The sequence below is a fragment of the Solenopsis invicta genome, chromosome 8 (assembly GCF_016802725.1).
Source record: "Solenopsis invicta isolate M01_SB chromosome 8, UNIL_Sinv_3.0, whole genome shotgun sequence".
Lineage (NCBI taxonomy): Eukaryota > Metazoa > Arthropoda > Insecta > Hymenoptera > Formicidae > Solenopsis > Solenopsis invicta.
In genome coordinates, this window is record NC_052671.1 from 1,743,217 (window position 1) to 1,764,074 (window position 20,858).

The window sequence follows — 20,858 nt, forward strand, 5'->3', positions numbered from 1 at the left end:
AGACACGCCCGGACGGGACGACCGGGACGAGTGTCTCAACACCGACACCGCGGCGACACGTCCACCGGCTGCAGCTGCAGCAGCTGCCACATCGCGCGCGTAATCCGTCTTCGCCACGGATCACGAGATATGATCCGTCACTCTCGCGCGGAGAACGCACGGCGCGGAGCGCGCACACTTTCCTCGCCACGCGTCTTCCTTCCCCTTTTGGAAATCCTTTCCGCCGATTGCTTTATCGCTTTCCGGGTCCACTATCGCTCTTCCCCTATCAGCGATCAACGTCCACTTTTACTGCCACTTACGCAACTCAGCACATTATCACAACAACAATACCGAACGCGGCGGGATGCGGTCACCGAGAACGACTGACCACGAATCACCGACCGTCCGCGATGGCAAATGACATGTCCCTCCTCTCTCTCTCTCTCTCTCTCTCTCTCTCTCGGGTTGACACGAGAGATCGCCGCGGTCCACTACCGGGTACCACGCGGAATCTTCGCACGCGGTATCTTTGCGTTTGCGTTCAAATTTGAATCTTGCGCTCTCTTTGTCTCGACGTAATCGCACCCTCCGATTACGACGAATCCATCCGGTATCGAAATAAGAATCGGCGATTAAGCGGCCGGGTCCTTCTTCTCGCCGGGCCCACCCAATGGTCGTGGTTCCAGCTCGGAAATTGGGCGATGGTGAACCCGGCGACGGCACGAGGAGAGAGAAGAGAAGAGCGTGGCCCCTGTCAGGTGTTAGAAGCCGTTTCTTGCGTACTTCTCGGATAGTCGACGAATCCTTTATGGGCCATGCATGAAGGTACTATAGCCCCCTATCCCGAACGCCGCGTACTACAACCCACGGCCAGCTAAATGTAACCCCTTACAATAATGGCGCCGCTTGTCTCTCCGTTCTGTTCCCCCCTCTCCTTTCGCGAGTCTGGAGCGCGCCGGGGTACCAGCTGGTAAACAGAGCCGTCCAATCGCGGCGCAGCCTTACCACAGGTGGACCAATCGCAGCCCCGCTAGGCGCGCCAAGATGAATGGGTCTCTTTCTCCGTCGGGTCTCCTCTCGCTCCGATCTTCGCTCTCGACTATACTTCCAGCTCTCTTCCCTCGCTTAGGCTTCGCGCACCTCTCTCGCTTCCTCGCTCGCCGTATACCCGGCGTGCTCCGTCCGTCCGACGGTCCGTACGTTCGCCTCTTGCCAGTGCAGTCGTGCTCTCCACGTTGCCTTATACTCTGCAACGTTTCAACGTCTCACACGGTATTTTCTCTCCTCCTCTAGGTTTCTCCACTTGTCTCTCTTTCTCTCCTCCTCCATCTCTCTCTTTTTTTTACTCTTTCTCTCTCTCTCTCTCTCTCTCTCTCTCTCTCTCGATTGAGTGCAGTTTTTTTCATCTCATTTTTACTCTACCTCCATTCTCCTTCTAAAATTATTTTTTTTTTGTTTTGAATCTCGTCAAGGTAGCACTTTTTTGAATTTCTGCTTTACATTGTTTCCCATTTGGTCTGTATTTAGTTCAAAGTCTTTTATACGAAAAATTACAATAATTAAATCTTGAAATACTTTAATGTATTTCTATCATTTGCAATAATTTTTATTACATTTCTTATCCTTGGCATTATCTTTAATTAAATAGTATTTTTCAAACTGTTTTAGTCAGATTTTTGCTATTTTTTTTTTTTCATTTAGCATTTTAATGTATACGATAATATTTGGAGCAGCGTTTTCATAAATAAATCATGTTTTCATTCATATTTGTTAGCTAGTTGAAAATTTTATTAATATTTGCTAGCAGAGTGTACTGTGTAGATAAAATAATTTTATCCATCCTTTTTTGTAAATATTGTAATTACATGAAATTTTTATTTCAAAACTTGTTATTTTCTTTATTATTAAATTTTTTTTTCTATTCAGATATATACGTGTATATTTATATTTTATATTTTGGTTTTATATTTGATTTATTAGGCATATACATGTGCATTAATAGAAAATTCAATTTAAAGATCCTTTTTTTTTGTTGTACAATTATAAGTCATCATCAAGACTTATAAAAGCTGCACATTTCGTGAAAAAAACACCTCGCATCACATCTTTCATTTTTCGCTTTATGTCTTCTCATAAAAGAACAGAATCATGAATAGTCATTGCATAGTTCACTAACGCAACGTAAGAAGAGGCACTTTAGATAATTGCCTCTCTCAATCCATAGAGCGTATGCACAACTTTAAATCTCTGTCAAACATTCGATTCACGCCATTCTTTTCCTCCTCTCTTCCACGCTCTCTCTCTCTTATCTCTCTTTCTCTCTCTCTCTTACTCTCGCGCCTGCTTTTGCCAAGTATTGCAGAAACTGGTGCGATTCGGCCACCGTCGAATCGTCGACTCGTCGACTTTTGGAAACCACTGAACTCGTCCCGGTTGGGATATCGTGGCGGCATTTCTATGTGAGAATGGCGGCGCGGGCAAGGGGTGACGCAGCTTGCGAGAGGGAGCGGCTTACGTCGGTGGCGAATACCGTGATAGAAGGTGTACCGGGAATATCGCACGCGAGGTAGTAAGGTGCAGAGGGCGGGTAAAACTTACAGCCTGGATTCCGGCGTTTCTTACGATGGACAGCTCATTTTACACACCCCATTTTGTTGGTAAACTTCATATGCTCGAAACACTTTTATCTAATCGAGAATTTATTTATTTATCACATAATTATCATATTACTTCAGTTATTCACCTCTTTTGATTAATTTATTTAAAGAGATTGAGATTGAATTTCAAAGTTGTTTTTTATCGATTATATCTCATGTAAGATATTTCTTTCTAGAATTGTATGTAAAAATATTCTTATGTGTGTATAAATGATTTATAATTAAGAGAATTTCAAAAATTTTATAAACATTTGTAGAAATTAGAACTTCTAGCTTTTATAATATAAATTATTATATATATCTCAATTATTATATATATCTCAAGTTCTACTTAAAATACTAAAAAGAAAACCTACCTGTCTCAGAAGTATTCACATAAAAGTGCGCAATTTGTGAATATTAAATGAATTAAACAATATAACTTTGTGTTTATAAAATACTGTCAAACAATATAAATATATAATATATTAAGTACTTACCATATGAAGTTTCGGCTGGGTGATCATAATTCCGCCTTCTGAAATTAAATTTAAAAACATTAATTTTAATATGTTGAAGAATAGAAAATAGGCTGTGGTAAAATATGAATTGGGATACGAATAATAAGATATGCTTTTGGATTTATTATACAACGGTAATTGTATTCGCTATTACGCCCCTCATCATTTAAAATATCGTCTGTCGGCTGTTCAATATAGTTTTTATGTGTAGAAATGAATGCCTGTAGTTCTTTGTGTTTGTGCGATACGATCAATAGCAGAAACAACAAGAAATATTTATGTGAATATTCTAGCTAAATTAATTATGTGATTAACATAGCTATCATGAGTAATAATAAGAAATAAACACATAATTTACAGAATTGTTACATATATAATTAATAACTTTTACATATATAATTAATAACTGTTCATACTTTATTCTTTTTATATCAAGATTGAGACAAGAAATCGATCTTCTGATTTTATATTTACATCTTTTTAATACTGACGTAAATATGCGCAAATATACTACGCATTTTTCAAAAATTCATTATTGAATAATGACAAACATTTTTTTAATATACCATAATTATTATACGCATGATGTTATGTTAATGAATTTAAATATTTTACATTATATACAAATTGTAGATTAACAATGACTAATTTTATTTACTAATCTTCAAGAACATTAAATAATTTTAATTATTTTTATCGAGGTTTTCTTGTCATTACTAATACGTAAATTATCAAAATATCGAATTTATAAAACAAATGTAATTCTATAAAACGCAACTAATACATTCTTCAGTTGCACGAGAATACAATCGCGGATGATGAGTTGAAACAAAGAGATTTCAAGAATGTAATCCCAGAAAACTGACCAGTACAGTCTGACCGGTCCAATTATATCAACGATCGCTTGTCGGATCTCAACGTCTTTGCTCGACTGGATAAGGCACGAACACAAGAGCTATCGGAGCAACACGCATATACATACACAGATGCAACACCCACATGAGAAGGAGCGTGTGGGTATACATGCGGTGTTCTCTGCGACGAAGACACGCGTGTACCTGTCTCAAACACCACGGAATATAAATTGCAACCACGTCAAGCACGCGAAGCTACGCGAAAGATGGAGAAAGGTAAAAATCTGTATATGTGTACGTGGGTGTGCGTCCGTGGAAAGGTGTATAGGGGATAAAAAGAGAGGCAATCTGCGTCCCCGCCTGAAACATGGAACGTATCGGTCTGCCGGAGACTTGCTGGACACGTTGAGTCCTTCAGCGAATCCGCTCAAGTAACTTTTTGGCGAACGAAGGAGAAGGACAGCGGGTCGAGTAGCAAAAAGAAGAAATTGGGCGGCGGTCGGTGGGTGCTGATCCTGGAACCCATTTGGGGAGACGCCCTAGTGATTGGGGAAGAGCACCTAGTGCGCCATCTCCGGGAAGATAAAAGCAATTCGCGAACCCTGGGCTGTATATCGGTATCTTTTGCCTTGGCAAACGACGTCAAGAATCGGGATATCAAAATCTCCTAGGAACTACTTAGATCGATGTGTAAATCAAGATATAGAGAGAGATTTATGTTAGAGATAAATTTATACAGAAGAAAAATTAATAAGATCTCAAACAAGATTACATAAACATACTTAAATACCTAAATCTTCATAAGAATTAGATAATTTCGCGCGTGCCCTTTATATATGTTTATTCAATAAAATATATTTATTTTAATACATATCTTCTATATCTATACGTCATGTCATTATTTGTTTCATATTATCAATAACTAACTTTGCTAATAATTTTTCGCATTTTAATCTTTTATTTTATTTGAATGCATTTTACAGATAGTTTATAAATTTTTTAAATTTGTAAACATACATATATATATTATAAAACACAAAGCATATGTATTATACAAGTATATGTATTGTATATATGTGGGTATATTTTGTGTGAAATTATATGATTGTTATCGTAAACCTTTCACACATATTACTTTTCGTAAAAATTATATCATGTATATAATGCAAATAAAATATGTAGTTTAATAATATTATTTTTAAAAAATTCAATAAACTATTAATATTAAATCGACACACACATACACACAGTAAAAATAAGTCTTTCAACATGTCAATGTAATTTAAACTACAGAATCCTCAAATATCAAAAAACTTCTTTGTAAACGGATATATAATTAATAAGTAAAAGTGTTGTGTTGAAAACAACTAAAGATAAATAAAAAATTATAAGAATATTTGATAAATTTTATAATTTTACAGAGCAAACGTCATGCTATAAAATTTCAAGATCAAGGATTTTCTTATCTATCTTATCGACTGAGTTTGTTGCAAAAATCAACATTTTTTAAATGAAAAATTTACTTGGTTAATGTTTTTTTTATTTACAAAAAATGTATAAATTAATATTATACAATAATTAAAATATGACAGTTTATAATGGATAATGTTTGACACAATTTAATTCTATTTTCTACAGCAGGATGTAGATTTCGGATTGTACTTATATATAATTTTACATAAAAAAAAGTACATTTAATATAAAAAAATAATAATGTATTTTTGATTGGATATTCATTAATAAATTTCAAATAAATTTCTTAGCTGATTTAAATGCAATTTGGAATTCATAATTTCAACAGTTAGAAGATAATTTTGAATAAATAAGTTATATGATAAATTGTTATTATTGAATTTTGTTAATAAAATATTAAATAAATACCACAAAAAATTTAAATCTATTGTTTATATAAATATATAAATAAGATCTATAAATAATATCTGTATGTAGAAGTAGTCGTAAATAAATTTTTTTTTATTTTACTGACAGAGAAAGAAATGGAGGAAGAACAAAGAAGATAAACGGCGAGATTTTATCCATAAAACATTATATACGATGGCGTCATTCATTTATTCTAGGAGTTGTAAGCAATTACAAAAATAAGATATCTGTGGGATTGATCTCGGAATCGGATGGGTTACACAAATGAATTGAATTAATTCGAGTCAATTGCGTGTTTTAATATGTTTCAAATAAAATTGTGTACATCAGTACGTTTAATTATTTTTATCTTCGTAAATCATTGCAGGTTTACAAATGTACATTTCTAATTTAATTTTTATAATGTAATTTAAATTTAAATTATAGATTTTTGAAACAGGAAATGAGAAGATTCGGTCGCCCGGTTGGCCATCAGAAACTTGAATGGAATGTGGAAAGAGTTTAGGTGGCACGCACAAGGTACCGGGTGAGATGTTTGACGGAGACTCGTGTTACTCAAGAACTCTGATCGGAATGTGTCTTCCGCTTTTTCCTTTCTCCGGGCGTAGCTGTCCACGGAGAACGAGGTGGTGGGTTCTTCTTCTTTTTTTTTATTCATTGGCGTGAAGCCGATCTAGTAGTAAGTGGCAGTGAAGGTTTGTGCTAACTCGATACACGTGGCTACGCTAGTAACCGGAAATATTCTTGGCCGTGAATTCCGAGGTTCTTCTGATGAAAGCTCCAGTGGAATTAGTCTCCACAAAAGGAAATCTAAACCAGGGTCGAGAAAAGCTTTGATATTCTCACTGTTTTTAGTAGAGATTGCACTGATTGCAATCGTAGGTGTTGAACCTAGGGATTCTGTTGTGATCCTTGAGGCAATGTAAGAACTTCTCCACAGTCTATATGAAAAAGGTCTAGGGCCCTAAACTCACCTCTTAGTTACATTAGCTTATCAAAGGCCCTACAGCTAACTTCAGTAAACTGAGGAAGCGATGATCAATAAGTCCGCTTGAGGCCGCCTACAAGGTCGAACGTTTTCGCCCGTTACTAATATTTTCGTGCCTCTCAATTACATCACAATTGGCCGCCGATTTTCACGCTTTTCGATTCTACATTAAACTTTTGATTATTGTCCTCGTGTTTAGAGAAACACGTGCCATTCTAACATAACTTGATTTGAGGAAGCGATGCCTTGTCATTTGTGACCGCGTTTACTTGTAATGTTTGTGGGTGAATTTTAATTACGTGAAAATGTCCCGCGACGTGGCCACCTGGCGGCGGCGCTGGAACTATTCGGCGCGCCGGCCGTAGCGCGTGGGGGTAGCTCGGCGCGCGCTCAGTCACGTATATCGTGGCCGCCGATGCTCCGGGTCACCACAGTATTCTTTACTGAATAAATTTATAATATTCTTTCTTTATATAATGTATCTTGTGTATATATCAAAGTTTACTCAATAATTTTGACATAGATACAAAATACAAGATATATAAAACAAGAAATATTATAAATCTATAAAGAAGAAAAAACATTGCAAATTACATTGTTTGCTCTCTTAAAACTTATGAATTTAATTGATCACGTAAAATTAATTATTGATATTTAAGTTGAAGCGTTATTTTTTTCAGTGTTTTTCATGCAACAAAATATTATACTTATATATAAAATTTATAGTTATACCAACTTCACACTGTAAATATAAGAAACTTGGGAATTATTAAGTTGTCATTAAACTTATTGGAAACGCAAGTTTTTCTGAGAGCAATAAGCACAAAAAGACTCTTTTAATGTTCCCGAAGCGCTAATTACTGGTTCATTTAATTAAGCCTCTATCAACGATGCATGTGCTTGTAAATTCTTATACAATAATAATAAGAAAACGTTATATGGCAAGCAACACTTTTAAAGCAGTGACAAAAATCTTGTTAAGTGAATTGTAATGAGCCAATTAAATACATACCTTAGGTAGATATTAAACTTTTAATTGATAGTATCGATAAGGATCAATATCTTGCTTAGATTCTCTAGACAAAAATATTGCATTTATACATAATTAATAAATATATATATGTTATATTTTGTGAAAACATCAATTTTAGATTCCATAATAAATTTTCTAATTTTTAAAAAGAATCAAAAATCTAAGTATAGTTACATGATGGAATTCGGCAATTTAGGTACAAAAATAAGGAATATTGCATTTTTGGGAGCAAATTTTCATTCTACAGGAGTGAATTTTTAATTCTTATTAGAATGACAAATTACTTAAAAAATTGCACAGATTTGATTTTTACTTTATTCGAGTGACGTTTTATTCTCTAAAAGCTTTAGAGAGTAATTTAATTTCATCTTAATGTAACTTTTAACTCGTTAGTTTTTTGTTCATATAACTTTTTATGTAATTAAATTAATTTTAAAATGTTTACTTTAGTATAATTTACGAGGGATATCAGGTAATCTGCAAATTCAAAAAATTCTAAAACTTTGTGTACAAATAAAGGAGTTCATCCGTAACACAAAAATATTTTTTGTTTGCGCAATCTTTCAGTTTTTGGGGGTAGAATACTCTTTTGAAAATAATTGGTTGTTTTCCTTTGAAGCGAATATTGTCCAAACTATATGAAATAGAGAAAAATGTTCAGAATAAAAGTTGAATGGCTCGAAGAGTATTTTATGTATTTTATCGCTATATTACATTAATGTAGTTAATTATATATCTCAATTATTGCAACAGTGCAAAATGCAGACTGTTTAACTGTATGAGATGGGAGATAAAAATAAGATTTATTCCAATCTACAATTTCGACCGATGTGTTGTCAGACAATAATAATAATTATTTCATCAATTATATTACGCAAGACTCAATTATTTGATTTTCTCAGGCAATCAAGCTCGATAATAGTGTGACAAGGCGCCAAAATAGGAAAACTTAGATTTTATCATTCCTGTCTGGCGCTTCGCGCGGTGAACCACACACCTTCGTATACTACAAAGTGCTAATCACGTCGTGTGCGCCGGCGAAGAGTCAACCACGAAGCACGTGACAGCCGACCGATCGTCTGACAGCCGCGACGTTAGTGACGTAATGACGTGCGGAAGGTCCGGAACGTGCAGGACGAGCGAAGCGAACAAGCGTGTGACAGTGACAGTCCTGCGAACGGGGTGGACCTCTTAACGACATCTGCTGAGAAAGGAACGAGGAAGCGAGAGGGAACGAGAAACAGTCGACAGGCAGGAGCGAGAGGGATCGAGAAGCGTAGTGCGTTACGAAGGGAGCGGGGTAAAACGGTCGGACTTGTGACTCGATGCGTTTTACTGCTGCTTTACGACGGTTTATTGCACCATCAAAACATAAAATGCCTGGTCGGGAAGCGTGCATGCGCGTGGGTACACCCCCACTTCACTTTTACCGCCGACTGCCGGTTAAACTGGGCAACATTCTCCCGATTTCTTGCTCCAGAGAACGTTCTCGTCCGGCCATCTCGGATTCTCACCCGCCCCCGGTCCCCCTTAAACGCGGTCACTGGCTCTCTCCTGTCGCTTCTCTTTTCCATCCTGCCGCTAAGTTCACGCCCTTCTTTTAATATCGCGAATTTTGATCGCTACACCGCAACTTGTATCTTCCTCGAAAAGTTCGTTCTCTGCCCTCGAATCACCGAGGCACGATCTTTTCGGTAGTCTTTATGCAATAATTATAGCAATTTTTCTCTCGAAAGCCTTATTTCCGTGAATATTAAATTTATCGCTTAAGAGATACAAGCTAAAAATTCACACAATGATAAATGTAGATTTTATTATGTGTATATTGTGTATCTTCAGTCAGTGAAACTAATAAAAATATTTTCAAAAGAGTGCTTGTACTGAAAAGATGACTTGTTTCAAACAAATATTAGAACTATTCAAATAACGAATTTACAGCAGAGTTGTCGAATGTGTATTACTTAAAGTGTTATATACTTTCTCGATACTGAAAAATTACTGATTTAAAAAAAATTTTTTTTTAATAAGCTAATAATAAATAAATTTAACACTTACAAAAAGAATATTTTATTAATTGTTAACGTGTAAAAAAATATTTTCTATTATCAGTTATTTAAATTGATTTTCATTGAGACTGCTCTCAGGCCCACCCCTCCAGTCTTAACGATGTAGAATTCTATAAAACAAATGTAATTAAAAAAAATAATTACGAGCCTTTAAAATGATTTTTATTAAAGTCAAAAAATTATAGAATTTAATAAAAAAAAATTATTTTAACAAACCAATTTTTTAAATAGTTGGTAGGTTGTAAAGAATGCATTTTACCCATTTAAAAGCTTGTTTTATTTAAAAAAAAAATTGAAAATTGTTAAAGTTATCGTGAGAGATAAAATTTTAAAAAAACGTAATTTCGAAAAAACCGCGTTTACATTTTGACAAAGAAATTTTATGTAAATAATAATGTTCTTTGACAACTTTCCACTTTTTTCTTATATTCTAAATATATTTTAGATATACTATGATGTTTTACATTAAAAAAAAATTAACCGTTTTGAAAGTTGAAGAACTATCTAATGCCTTAAGTTTGTTTTTTCCTTGGAGAAATTTTAATAATTTATACGAAATAAATATTGAAAATTGTAGCTTGATGTTTCAAATGTTTAATGCTATAATGATTAACCTTTTACCAATAAGAAAAGAAAATTATTAGAAACCTTTTTACAACATACCGCAAAAAATACGATTAATTTGACGAGGGGTGTAATTTTTTATGCTACAAATCCGTGATAAATTTCTCTTTTAAGAAATATAATGATAACAATAATTATAAATTTGTTTGGTAATTCAAATTATATGAGTAATATACAAAGCCTAAATAAAACTAAGACTACAATATGAAAAAGTTGAAATACAATTAACATGTATATCATCGGGATAAAATTCATACGAACGTACATATTATACATATATGTTTGTACTACTCAAAAGGGTAACGCAGCTACTGGTTACCTAAATCGTATTGTAGATCTCCTAAATTGTATCGTCTTTGATCATATTAAATTATGAGGAAATAATTTAAAATAATTAAAAATAAAAAAAGTCATTCAAATTATAACACTAATTTTTTTAATAATTGATAATTATTAATAATCAAAAAGAAGCAATTAGAATTCAATAATTAATAAATAACAATAATGAAAAAATAAGGTATCGAAAAATAAAACTGACATTAACATCAATTTTATTTGATTTTTAAAGTATTGTTAGCATACACCAGATAAAATTTAACTTATTCACTCGTTGTCTATACTATTCATTTCTCATTTATTTCATATTTGTATGTCACTAAAATATTGTTTATATTAAATAAAAATATAAAGTATTGATATGATATGATTTAGACAATGTAGACAAGGTACACATTCAGTAACTCTTCCTTAATAAATAATTTTAATGTAAATAAAAATTATTTAAATAATTTTATCATATATTTATTTAAATATAATCTTTTCTGTCAGTATAAAATTATTATTAATACAAATACAAGATATATAAAAACTCATAAAAAAATACCTAAAAAATCTTATCAAGATATCTTCATTCGATTGTTCATTAGTCACCTAGTTCATCTGAAACAACTTGATGAACATGACAAAGATGCTTTTAATGAGAGAAGAATTCGCAAAAACAAATGATCCCTTTCCTTATCGCGCTACTCATACGGACGTAACGATACCGACGATAACGATTAAAATGTCCTATACAATGTAATTCCATCTCCAATTTTGTCCTCCTCGGTCGTTTGTTTATCACTCAGAGTGATAAGAATCGATAGACAAAGTTAAGATACGAGTTTATAGTTTCGTTTTATATTACAATCGCGAAGCCTGGCACAATGATATCAAAGAAAATGGCACTCCTGTGAAATGCCGCAACACCATTATGAGAGAGACTTCTCATCTAACGAAATAAACACGCTCTTGTCACTCACATTTTGTTTTGGACGGCTTTTTGATTTTCATTTCCAGCGGTACGATAATGGATATCAACGTTGAGATGCAACAACGCACTTTCAGTGGCTGAACGAGATGCGTTATGGGAAATTTATTGGGTCGTGGAGTTCGTAAACCGGCCGAGCTTATGCTGCAAATTTTATTAATCGCTTCGCGTTTGGTCGTAACTGAATCAGAAAGTATTTTAAAATTCTGTTCCGCATAATTTGATTTTTATATCTATTTAATATTACCTGCGTAATTAATACCGATTATATGCTAAGTATTATATTATAATTGTATATATCATCGTTGTACAACCAATATCTTCCGTATATTATTAAAATATCTTCCATGCTACACGGAAAGAACATTAAACAGTGATGCTAAAATGTCTAAAAATTTAACTGGATACAACTCTGAAAATAATTTTATTGAGCCATCAAAATAAAAAAATGGGTAGAACACCAAATTGATTAGTAGAATGTCAAGTTGCAGTATTACTCATTATGAATAAACATTCTATATAATTATTTTAATGGTACAATAAAATTATTTTTAAATCTGTATCTGGCTAAATTTTCAGATCCTAAACAAAATCGTTTTTGTATAAAAAATTATATTTAAATAAATTTAAATTAAAATGATCTTAAGCAAAACTCAAGTTCCAATAATTATTTTATCCGTGAGAGGATAGAACGTGGCGCAGAGACGGAGGTGAGCAAAGTACGGCTTTTGTGTGAAAATCAATAATCCTGCGGCAATGGTCTCTCTTGCTACTTAGCTGTGTAAAAATGCTCCTTTCTATTTATATTTGCTTTCTTATAATAATGTGCAAACTATGTAATTACTAATTGCTGCACTATAAGAACAAACAATAATGATTTTGATCAAACAAATCCTAATCAAACATAATTATAACTTGACAATTAATTAATAATGTTATACTTTTTTATATATTGCTCTAATTAATATTATATCAATTAATCCAACATATGCAAATATAATAAATATAATATAAATATATATTATTTCATTTTAATTCTATAAAAATTAAGTTTGACAATGAGTACTTTCTATAAATATTGTATAATTTTATTTAATGAGCATACATTTTCTTTATATATTTTAGAAATTTGTCACATGTAAACAGAAAAGTTTTAATTGGTTCTTTAAGATAAACAATTAATCAGAAAAAAGAGAAGTAAAATACTCTTTTATTGAGCAGTGGAGGATTGTGAAAACATTGCGTTACATTGGCGGCACCTGGCGTGGGGTAGAGAAACTTCTCATCATACGCACCCTTCTGTGCTGTGCTTTCAAGCTCCTCCACAGGACCGGTCGATCAAACAGGATTCGATTGGCAAAATCCTCCCTTACTCCTATACCCCGTAGTTTTCGTGAAAATCTAAGGTATACCCTCAGAGATAAATAGTTCTCTCAAATGTCGCCAGGGTGGCGTTAGAAAAAAATCATCTGTAAAATGTATTACGCTTAGCTCTTTACTGTCTCTTAACACATTATCATAAACAAATTTTATTAAGAGATATATTTCTAAAACGTATAACATATAAAAAATTTTCTTTTCGTTCTGCGATTATCCACAAAGCACAAACATAATCAGATGACGATAACGATATCATTGCGATGTGACTTTTATATTGTAAGTTGTATAATCGTGTATAAAATTGATTTAACAAAAATTTTAAAATTTAAATATTTTTTAAAGATTGTTATTATTTTTAGTATCCAACTTTTATTTTTAATTAGTTCGATTAAATATGCGTCGAAAATAACATGTTTTTTCGCTTTTTGATATTTTTTTTTATAGTCCCAGTGTTGAAACAATATTATTTGTAAGCAATTTGCACATGTATGTTTCAATATATATATTTCAGAACTTTTATGGCTTTAGTATAAATGTTAATGTATTTCTAAAATAAATATTAAAAATCGCTTTGGCACATTACGTTTTATTTACATATTTCTTTATTTAATATTCATCAAGAAGTTGAACATTGATTATTGACTGTAACATATACGCGTGCACATATGTATGCTCATTGTTGATAATAAATGTCAAGAAGCTATAAACGTTTTTCAGTCCTCGTGACTCGTGTGAGTAATAATATTTAATTTCGCACCATTAAAAAATATCTGCTACATACAAACCACTACTAATGTCATGGAACATTGTTGTAAATAATTAATAAATAATATATTTGTTAATTTTTTTTAATTTAGAAAAAGACTAAAAATTTGACTGATTAACGTATATGAAACTAATAAAATATCTATTATTAATATTTTATTTATTAAATATACAGATTATAGCGGATCAACATGTGACATCTTTCGCCGTATCGAAAACACGTGGTGGCAGTGTCCTTCAGGCATCCAACGGTGCAAACCGCCCCGCGGTAGCTGTCCGTCGACTGACACATTCATAAAACTTTAACTGCTTAATAAAAGCGTTATACGAGCCACTGCCTCGTGTAAAAAGTCAATGGCGAAAGCCGAATCGCCGTTCATAGCGCGTCGAGGCGCCGGCGTTCAAAGCGACCGAACGATTTCTTTGTTTTTGAGCAGGACAAAAGAACCTACATTCTTCAAAATTCGATTTTAATTTCGGCATTAATAAGTACTTCGAGGGGTCTGTAATGCGTTTTTACCGCGCGTAAAAATATACTTTTGCTCTAAAAATACATTTTACAAAATTAGGAACTTACGAGATCCAGAAAATTGATTCATTACACAACATTAATATACATGTTGTTAATGTTTGAAAAATTTCTCTTATTTGTTGCGTTTAATTTCAATGTGTAAGATATAAATACAATTTATATTATCCGTATAAAAATTAAAAAAATCTGCCTTGTTGAAGAACTGAATACTAGTAATCTTGAATACTAGTAAAACGGTCTTTCAGGGTGACATAAAGTAAAGTGCATAGGCGCTGCTCAGATCTATAGAAGGGTTGCGTGGTTGGCCTTGGAGGGTCGTTTGCACCGTTCTTGACCGTACCGCACGGAGTGGCCACCGTAGAGCGCGTTCCTTCGAAGAATGCATGAATCTCTGTAGGTGCATTATGCTTATTGCAGACGTTGCACACATGAATTTGATTATAAGTGCAATAAATAATTTTTTCCGTTTTTATAGATGTCGTATAAATGTAAGAAATATTCAAACCTACTTTGTTCAATTTTTTGAAAGTAGTTTCTGAAAATTTTCAAACATTTTATCTAAATAAAAATTTTATGCTCTATTTCCTTGACCTTGTGTTCCCTTTTCCCCGTATCTGTATTTATACACGTGTGTAAAAGAAATCGATATATGTATTAATGCAAATGTACATTTTGACGAAGAAGTTTGGTGTGAATGTAGCATAGAATATACAGTCTCGTCTCAGTTACATCCTGCCTCCTCCTATGTTTCAATTCCAACTCGAATGCAAACTGCTATTATTGCGACGTGATAAGAATCCTTATGGAAATCCTAGATATTATGTGAGTATTCGTATTGACGGCATGTGAGTAGAAAGAAATATGGTAAAGAACAACATAGAATATAAAATATCGAATGCATATCTACCAAATGTAGAGAAGGCAGAATAACATTTGCATTTGATAATAATAGTAACAATTTTATTGAATGCATTAATTTACAAACAATATTAAATTAAGAAAAGAAAAGAAATTTATGGAAATACGCAATAGGCAGAGAAATAGCTAAAAAATCTCATTCAAAGTCATGTCTTGCATTATAAATGCATAATGATTACAAAAATCAAAAGTAAATTAACAAAAGAGACGTAATGAAACAATTGAAAAGATAATAAAAGAATTCAAGCAGAATCAGAGTGAAAGGTAATATAATTTTGTACAAAGTTGACATATGGCGTAAGTTATAAGATATCAGATAATTACATTAAAAGCAGGTAGAGTACACTAATTTGCATGAACTACACATGTATGAGTCGGAATAGATAATAAATATTATGAGAACAGACATGATAAGAACAAACATGACAAGAATGAAGCAGGTAAATATGAAGCAAGTGACTTATAATGAGCAGCAATGATGAATATCAAAACAAACCAAAACGTGGAGAACGGAAATAAAGAGTGCATACCCGTGAGAAAAATATTGAGCAATTTTTCAGCCATTTGGTAATAATAAATTTTTAATTAAATTTCTTAGAAGTATTTTATAATTTACAATTAAATCTTTGTCTATCAAATAAACATTTTTAATGTTTATTTGAAAAACGCGAAGACAGATTACGAACTTTTATCCTTTATAATAATATAAATGGAAAAAGCGTAATAAGAAAAGTGTAATTAAAATTTTGTAAACTATATTATACCGCTGTAATAATACAATTTATTTTGGGCGAAACGTAAGGTAACTTATCTCGCGTAAAAATTACCGCAAACGACGTTTAACAATGTGCTTTCGGTGAGACTTAATGTGGCAGAGTTATAGCCGCTCGATAAGGTTGAGAACCCCCATCGGATTTACGATGTCGGTCGGCGGATGATCGCTTGCGATTGCACGGCCTTGTGTCGTAAAGCGACGATGACGTAGGCTTACTACGTGCGTGCACGCATATGGCTTTTCTGACATCGACCAGGGCATGTATAACAAAGTATAAGATCATCCGACCTGCTAGTGACTTTGCAAAAATCCTGCTCTCCTGTTATTCTACTTAAACCAATTATTTTTTCCGAATCAATAATTAACTCCATAAAGTTTTAAATTCTGTATGTTGTGTATTAATTAAAATTATGTAAATTCTTTTGAAACATAAGTATAACCTATTATACTATATATATAAATTCTTAAAATAAAAGGTATTGATTCTTCGATATCGTCCATCAATGAACAGAGGAAGTGTGAGAGTGTAAAGTACAAAAGACGGGAATTGTCTGAATCCAGGTTCTATTGAATACTTTTAATCAAATCAAGTATAAACATTTGCTTTACCACTTTAAGCACACAATGAATGGATTAGAAAATTTGTATTTAAAATTTGTTAATATACAATATGCGCCAAAAAGTGCAGTTCTCTTTTAACCATTGTTATATTTGTTGAATTTGATATAGTTACGCCATCTGTTGCATAATGGAAACCATGTCGAATAAATATTTTGTGGAACGACTAAATATTTGCATTATATTCGAATTTGATTTCGTCCGACTGCTTTTTTTTGTATTCTATGTCAAATGCGCGCATGGAATAAAATGTATAAAAATTAAAAGCATACATTTTTAGGAAGACATAACTCGCACGTGGCATCGTCAAAGAAAACTTTTGTCTTCGATTATTAAGCATAATTGAGCTCGATAAATTGCACAAAAAAAATTACATGTCAACACGGTACGGACTTGATGTAAAGAAAACTTAGACTTTATCAGCCCGTCGCACCATGCGCTTCTCTTATGTTTGCAAACGTGAGATTGTAGTAAAATTTAGCCGCGACTATACTAAATTCGATAACAAACAACGGCACAAGAAAATAAGTTCTCCGCCGAAGTACGTACGATAGAATCCCATTCGGATAACGTGGACGGCGTACACAGGCCAGAAGTATTTAGTACGAGCGTATAATATCGTGAAAACGAAAACCGAAGGCTCATGGCAGGCAGTCTTGCAGCATTCGAATGATAATTGCGCCTGGATTTCTTATCTACCTCCTTTACTTTTCGGTTCCCGACTTAAGTGTACCAAAGAGAGAAAGGGAAATTATTTAATTTATGTGTAGTACACAAATTAAGATAATGATGGTAAAATTATTCGGAAACTGTCGCTAACCAAATTTATTTTGTATTTTTCTTCGTGATAAAAGGACTAATCTTACTCACTTCAATTACAGGCAATTTTTATTTGCCTCCTAGATACTATACAAATGTAATGATCAATTTGCACTATCATTTTCATCTTGATAAGCTGATCAAAACACTTGATGCGTCATAGAATGTATTAATTTCAAAACAAAGTTTTTTTTATATATATTTTTAAAATATATTTTTAAGTTCTTATTTTCGTTTTAGATAACAACAATCTTGAAATATTTTACCGACACTGAAATGACTATTTTTAGAGAATCGAAAAGTATTTTTGCTAAACATTGATTCATTTAACTCACAGCAAAGTGATTTAAGTAGTAATAATTATAATTTTGTTGTGAGATAATGCAAGAGACACGATTTCGTGCTCACGATTTCAGTTCGTTGACCACCACATTATTAGTCATGACGTCGCCATTACACTTCGGATATAGTGGAGATAAAAATACCGCGGCGACTGTGGCCGCTAAGCCATTCGTAACGCAAGATTTTATGTGTATCTTGCACCGTTGGGAGTTATGTCGCGGCACATTCTATCGGTTACAAGAATCGAGAGCCATTTTTATCACGAGAGAGATTCGTATTTTTATATCCCACTACAGTGTAAAAAATTTATACTTATTCCTAATGACTAATAGCAAATAAATTTATTAATTCGCTATTGTTCTGTATCACTAATGATAAAAAACGGTTCCAGCTTTTTGATGCATGTTAACGTGTTGATCGGCATTGGATATGGTTAAAGGAAAAAAAAGTCTCAAAGTCTTTCGATCGAGCGAAATCAGACACAGAATGAAATGATAGAAAACAGCCGCTACTTGAAGCTTTAGCGGAGCCTTCAAAAAAATCTTTCGACGTAAACCACGGCGAACTCCTTAATCTCTGCTTCTCGATAAAGTGACCGTGAGACGAAACACCGTTTCTCGCGCGAATGAAAAACAAGAATCATGGATGGCAACGGCAAACGAAGCAGAAGGGTAGGAGTCGAAAAAGGGACAGCGATAAGTAAGAGTGCAGTTCGGAAAGGGATATAAAAGGGAAATATATGATAATGCGCCCTGTGTGGGGTGGCTGGCTGCCCGTCTCTGCGGAGGGTTGGGAAAGGAAGCTAGGGGTTCGAGATCGCTGGGGGTTGGGCGTGGTGCCTATCGCTACCCCCCTAACCTTCCCACCTCTACCCCTCTCGCTCGTTCTTCCATCTCGTCCCCTCCGACCTCCTCGCCACTTGATTTCCGCCGACCAACCGCTCGCACCCACGGTGGTCGATACCTTGGGGCCGCGTGCCCGACAAGCGTCGCGACGCCGGAATCCTGCGCCTGTCCTGGCCGCCATTGCGTACGTACGTGTGTGCTCGCGCGCCCTCGACTCATCCCAGGATTCCGAATTCGGCTTCACTGCAGCATCGGTAAGTGACGCTCTCCACTAATTTCTATCGCAATAACGCTGGAATCCAAATGGGCGCATTGTTCTCGATCTTACAATTAGACGACATCGCGATTGCCTTAATTCAAGTGCTTTTCATATGGCTTGCTAAAAGAATTAACGGAAAACTAGCTAGTCGTTATAACACAAAATTATATTTTTTAAAATTATAACAATTCGTGTTCGAACGTTGTATTATTTTAAAACGTCTCGAAAAAAATGTAGCGTTGATTCTCATTACAAACTTCGTGACCTTTGACTTCAAATCCAATATCGATCCAAACTTGATGGCGTCTAGCTATCTCGTTTGTTTAAGAAACGTTAACGATAAGAGATGTGTGCCCTAGTCATGATGCATTTATCCGAACGTGTCTGGGTCAATGAAAAAAATGGCTAGATCTTTTTTTTATTGGAAATGAATAATTTGGCACAAGTGTGTCACTATCCTCGTAAAACTAAAGAGCCTAACCAATTTACAAGTGCCATCGAGTCAAAAGTCACCGGAAGATCCTGAAGAGGTAACCGTCGAGCAGAGCCTGTCGAAGCAAAGCGAAGTAGAGAAGCAAAGCAGAAGGAGTCAAGTTGTTTATTTGATGGCGCCATAAAAGGCCTCTTTATGTTTATCTCCCATTTAAAACGCTCGCATAAAACCAGTGACTGCACACACAAACCATCAGCCGGGCATAAATCATGCCGTGAAACGGAGTGTGTTTGAGAGTCACCCCGATTTTGATACGTACGAAGTAAGAAAAGTAATTCTTTGCATCACGGCATTGGCCGGACGACGATTGCAATTATGCTTAAGCGCAACATCGACATTCGTTGATCTTATATGTATCGCATTAGCGCTAACATAATGACAATACGATCCATAAAGAATTCCTCGTTAAGAGAAAATATAGTTCATTGAAATATTTTGAATAATACTTCAAATTTCAAATATATGTATTAATATACAATATTTTTTTCTAGAGTGAGAAAGAAAGAACGAAAAAGAGACAGAAAGAGAAAGAGAGAAAGAAATTATTCAGAATATAAAATATATTGAATTAATGAAGCACAAGGATGTAAATGACAAGACAATTAACTTACGAAAAGTACTCTATCGAAAAGTGATTAATAAAAAAAATATTGATTAGATTTTTAAAGTTTTCTATTCATATTACACGGATGGAAAAGATATTTTCTAACTCATTTCTAACTCACTTCTTCACCAACAGGTAAAAAAATTTCGGACTGACGTAAGGAAATATATCTATAGAATGGACCACGTCCTTGTCTCGTCATAATAAAAATCGATGCTATTCTGAGCATTTTTCGAAATAAAGGGATAAGACCTTCAGATGAACCTTACAGGTGAAGAAGAGCTGCGAAGTATCGCGTTCACGCTCGTAACTCACTGAGTTGTACTTTATTTGGAAACACTTGACGTACAAAAAAATGTCGATAGACGAGCCGCGCGAAAAATCTCAGTGTAACATGTAAAGCGAATCTTTTTACGAAAAGTATCAGCTTCGACGACAAATATCGATATTGCAAATTTGCTTGAAACAAGTTCCGGCGCGAAGCTGTTGAGGTTGATGGTCGTTGAGCGTTTACGCTGCCGAGACACGGCGACTTATTTGCGGAAGAAATTTCATGAAATATTCTTCTTCGTACTTTCTTCGCGCGCATGTAAAAGTCAGTTTGCATACTGTAA

General features: G+C 34.0%; 1 protein-coding gene and 1 long non-coding RNA gene across 3 annotated transcripts in view; one reads left to right on the forward strand and one right to left on the reverse strand.

The window, feature by feature from the left end:
• Positions 1-1,182: 1,182 nt before the first annotated feature.
• On the forward strand, positions 1,183-4,860 carry LOC120358602. Its single transcript, XR_005575487.1, has 3 exons — positions 1,183-1,254; positions 2,337-2,639; positions 3,933-4,860. It is a non-coding gene; the product is annotated as an uncharacterized LOC120358602 (long non-coding RNA).
• LOC120358599 overlaps positions 2,555-20,858 on the reverse strand; it is a 169,398-nt gene continuing 151,094 nt past the window's right edge. For both annotated transcript variants that reach the window (XM_039453227.1, XM_039453229.1), the window contains 2 exons: positions 3,119-3,156; positions 2,555-2,669 (listed from right to left, as the gene is read on the reverse strand). In XM_039453227.1, the coding sequence (XP_039309161.1) occupies positions 2,601-2,669; positions 3,119-3,156 (107 nt within the window). In that variant the 3' untranslated portion in view covers positions 2,555-2,600. The remainder of the gene's footprint in view (positions 2,670-3,118; positions 3,157-20,858) is intronic.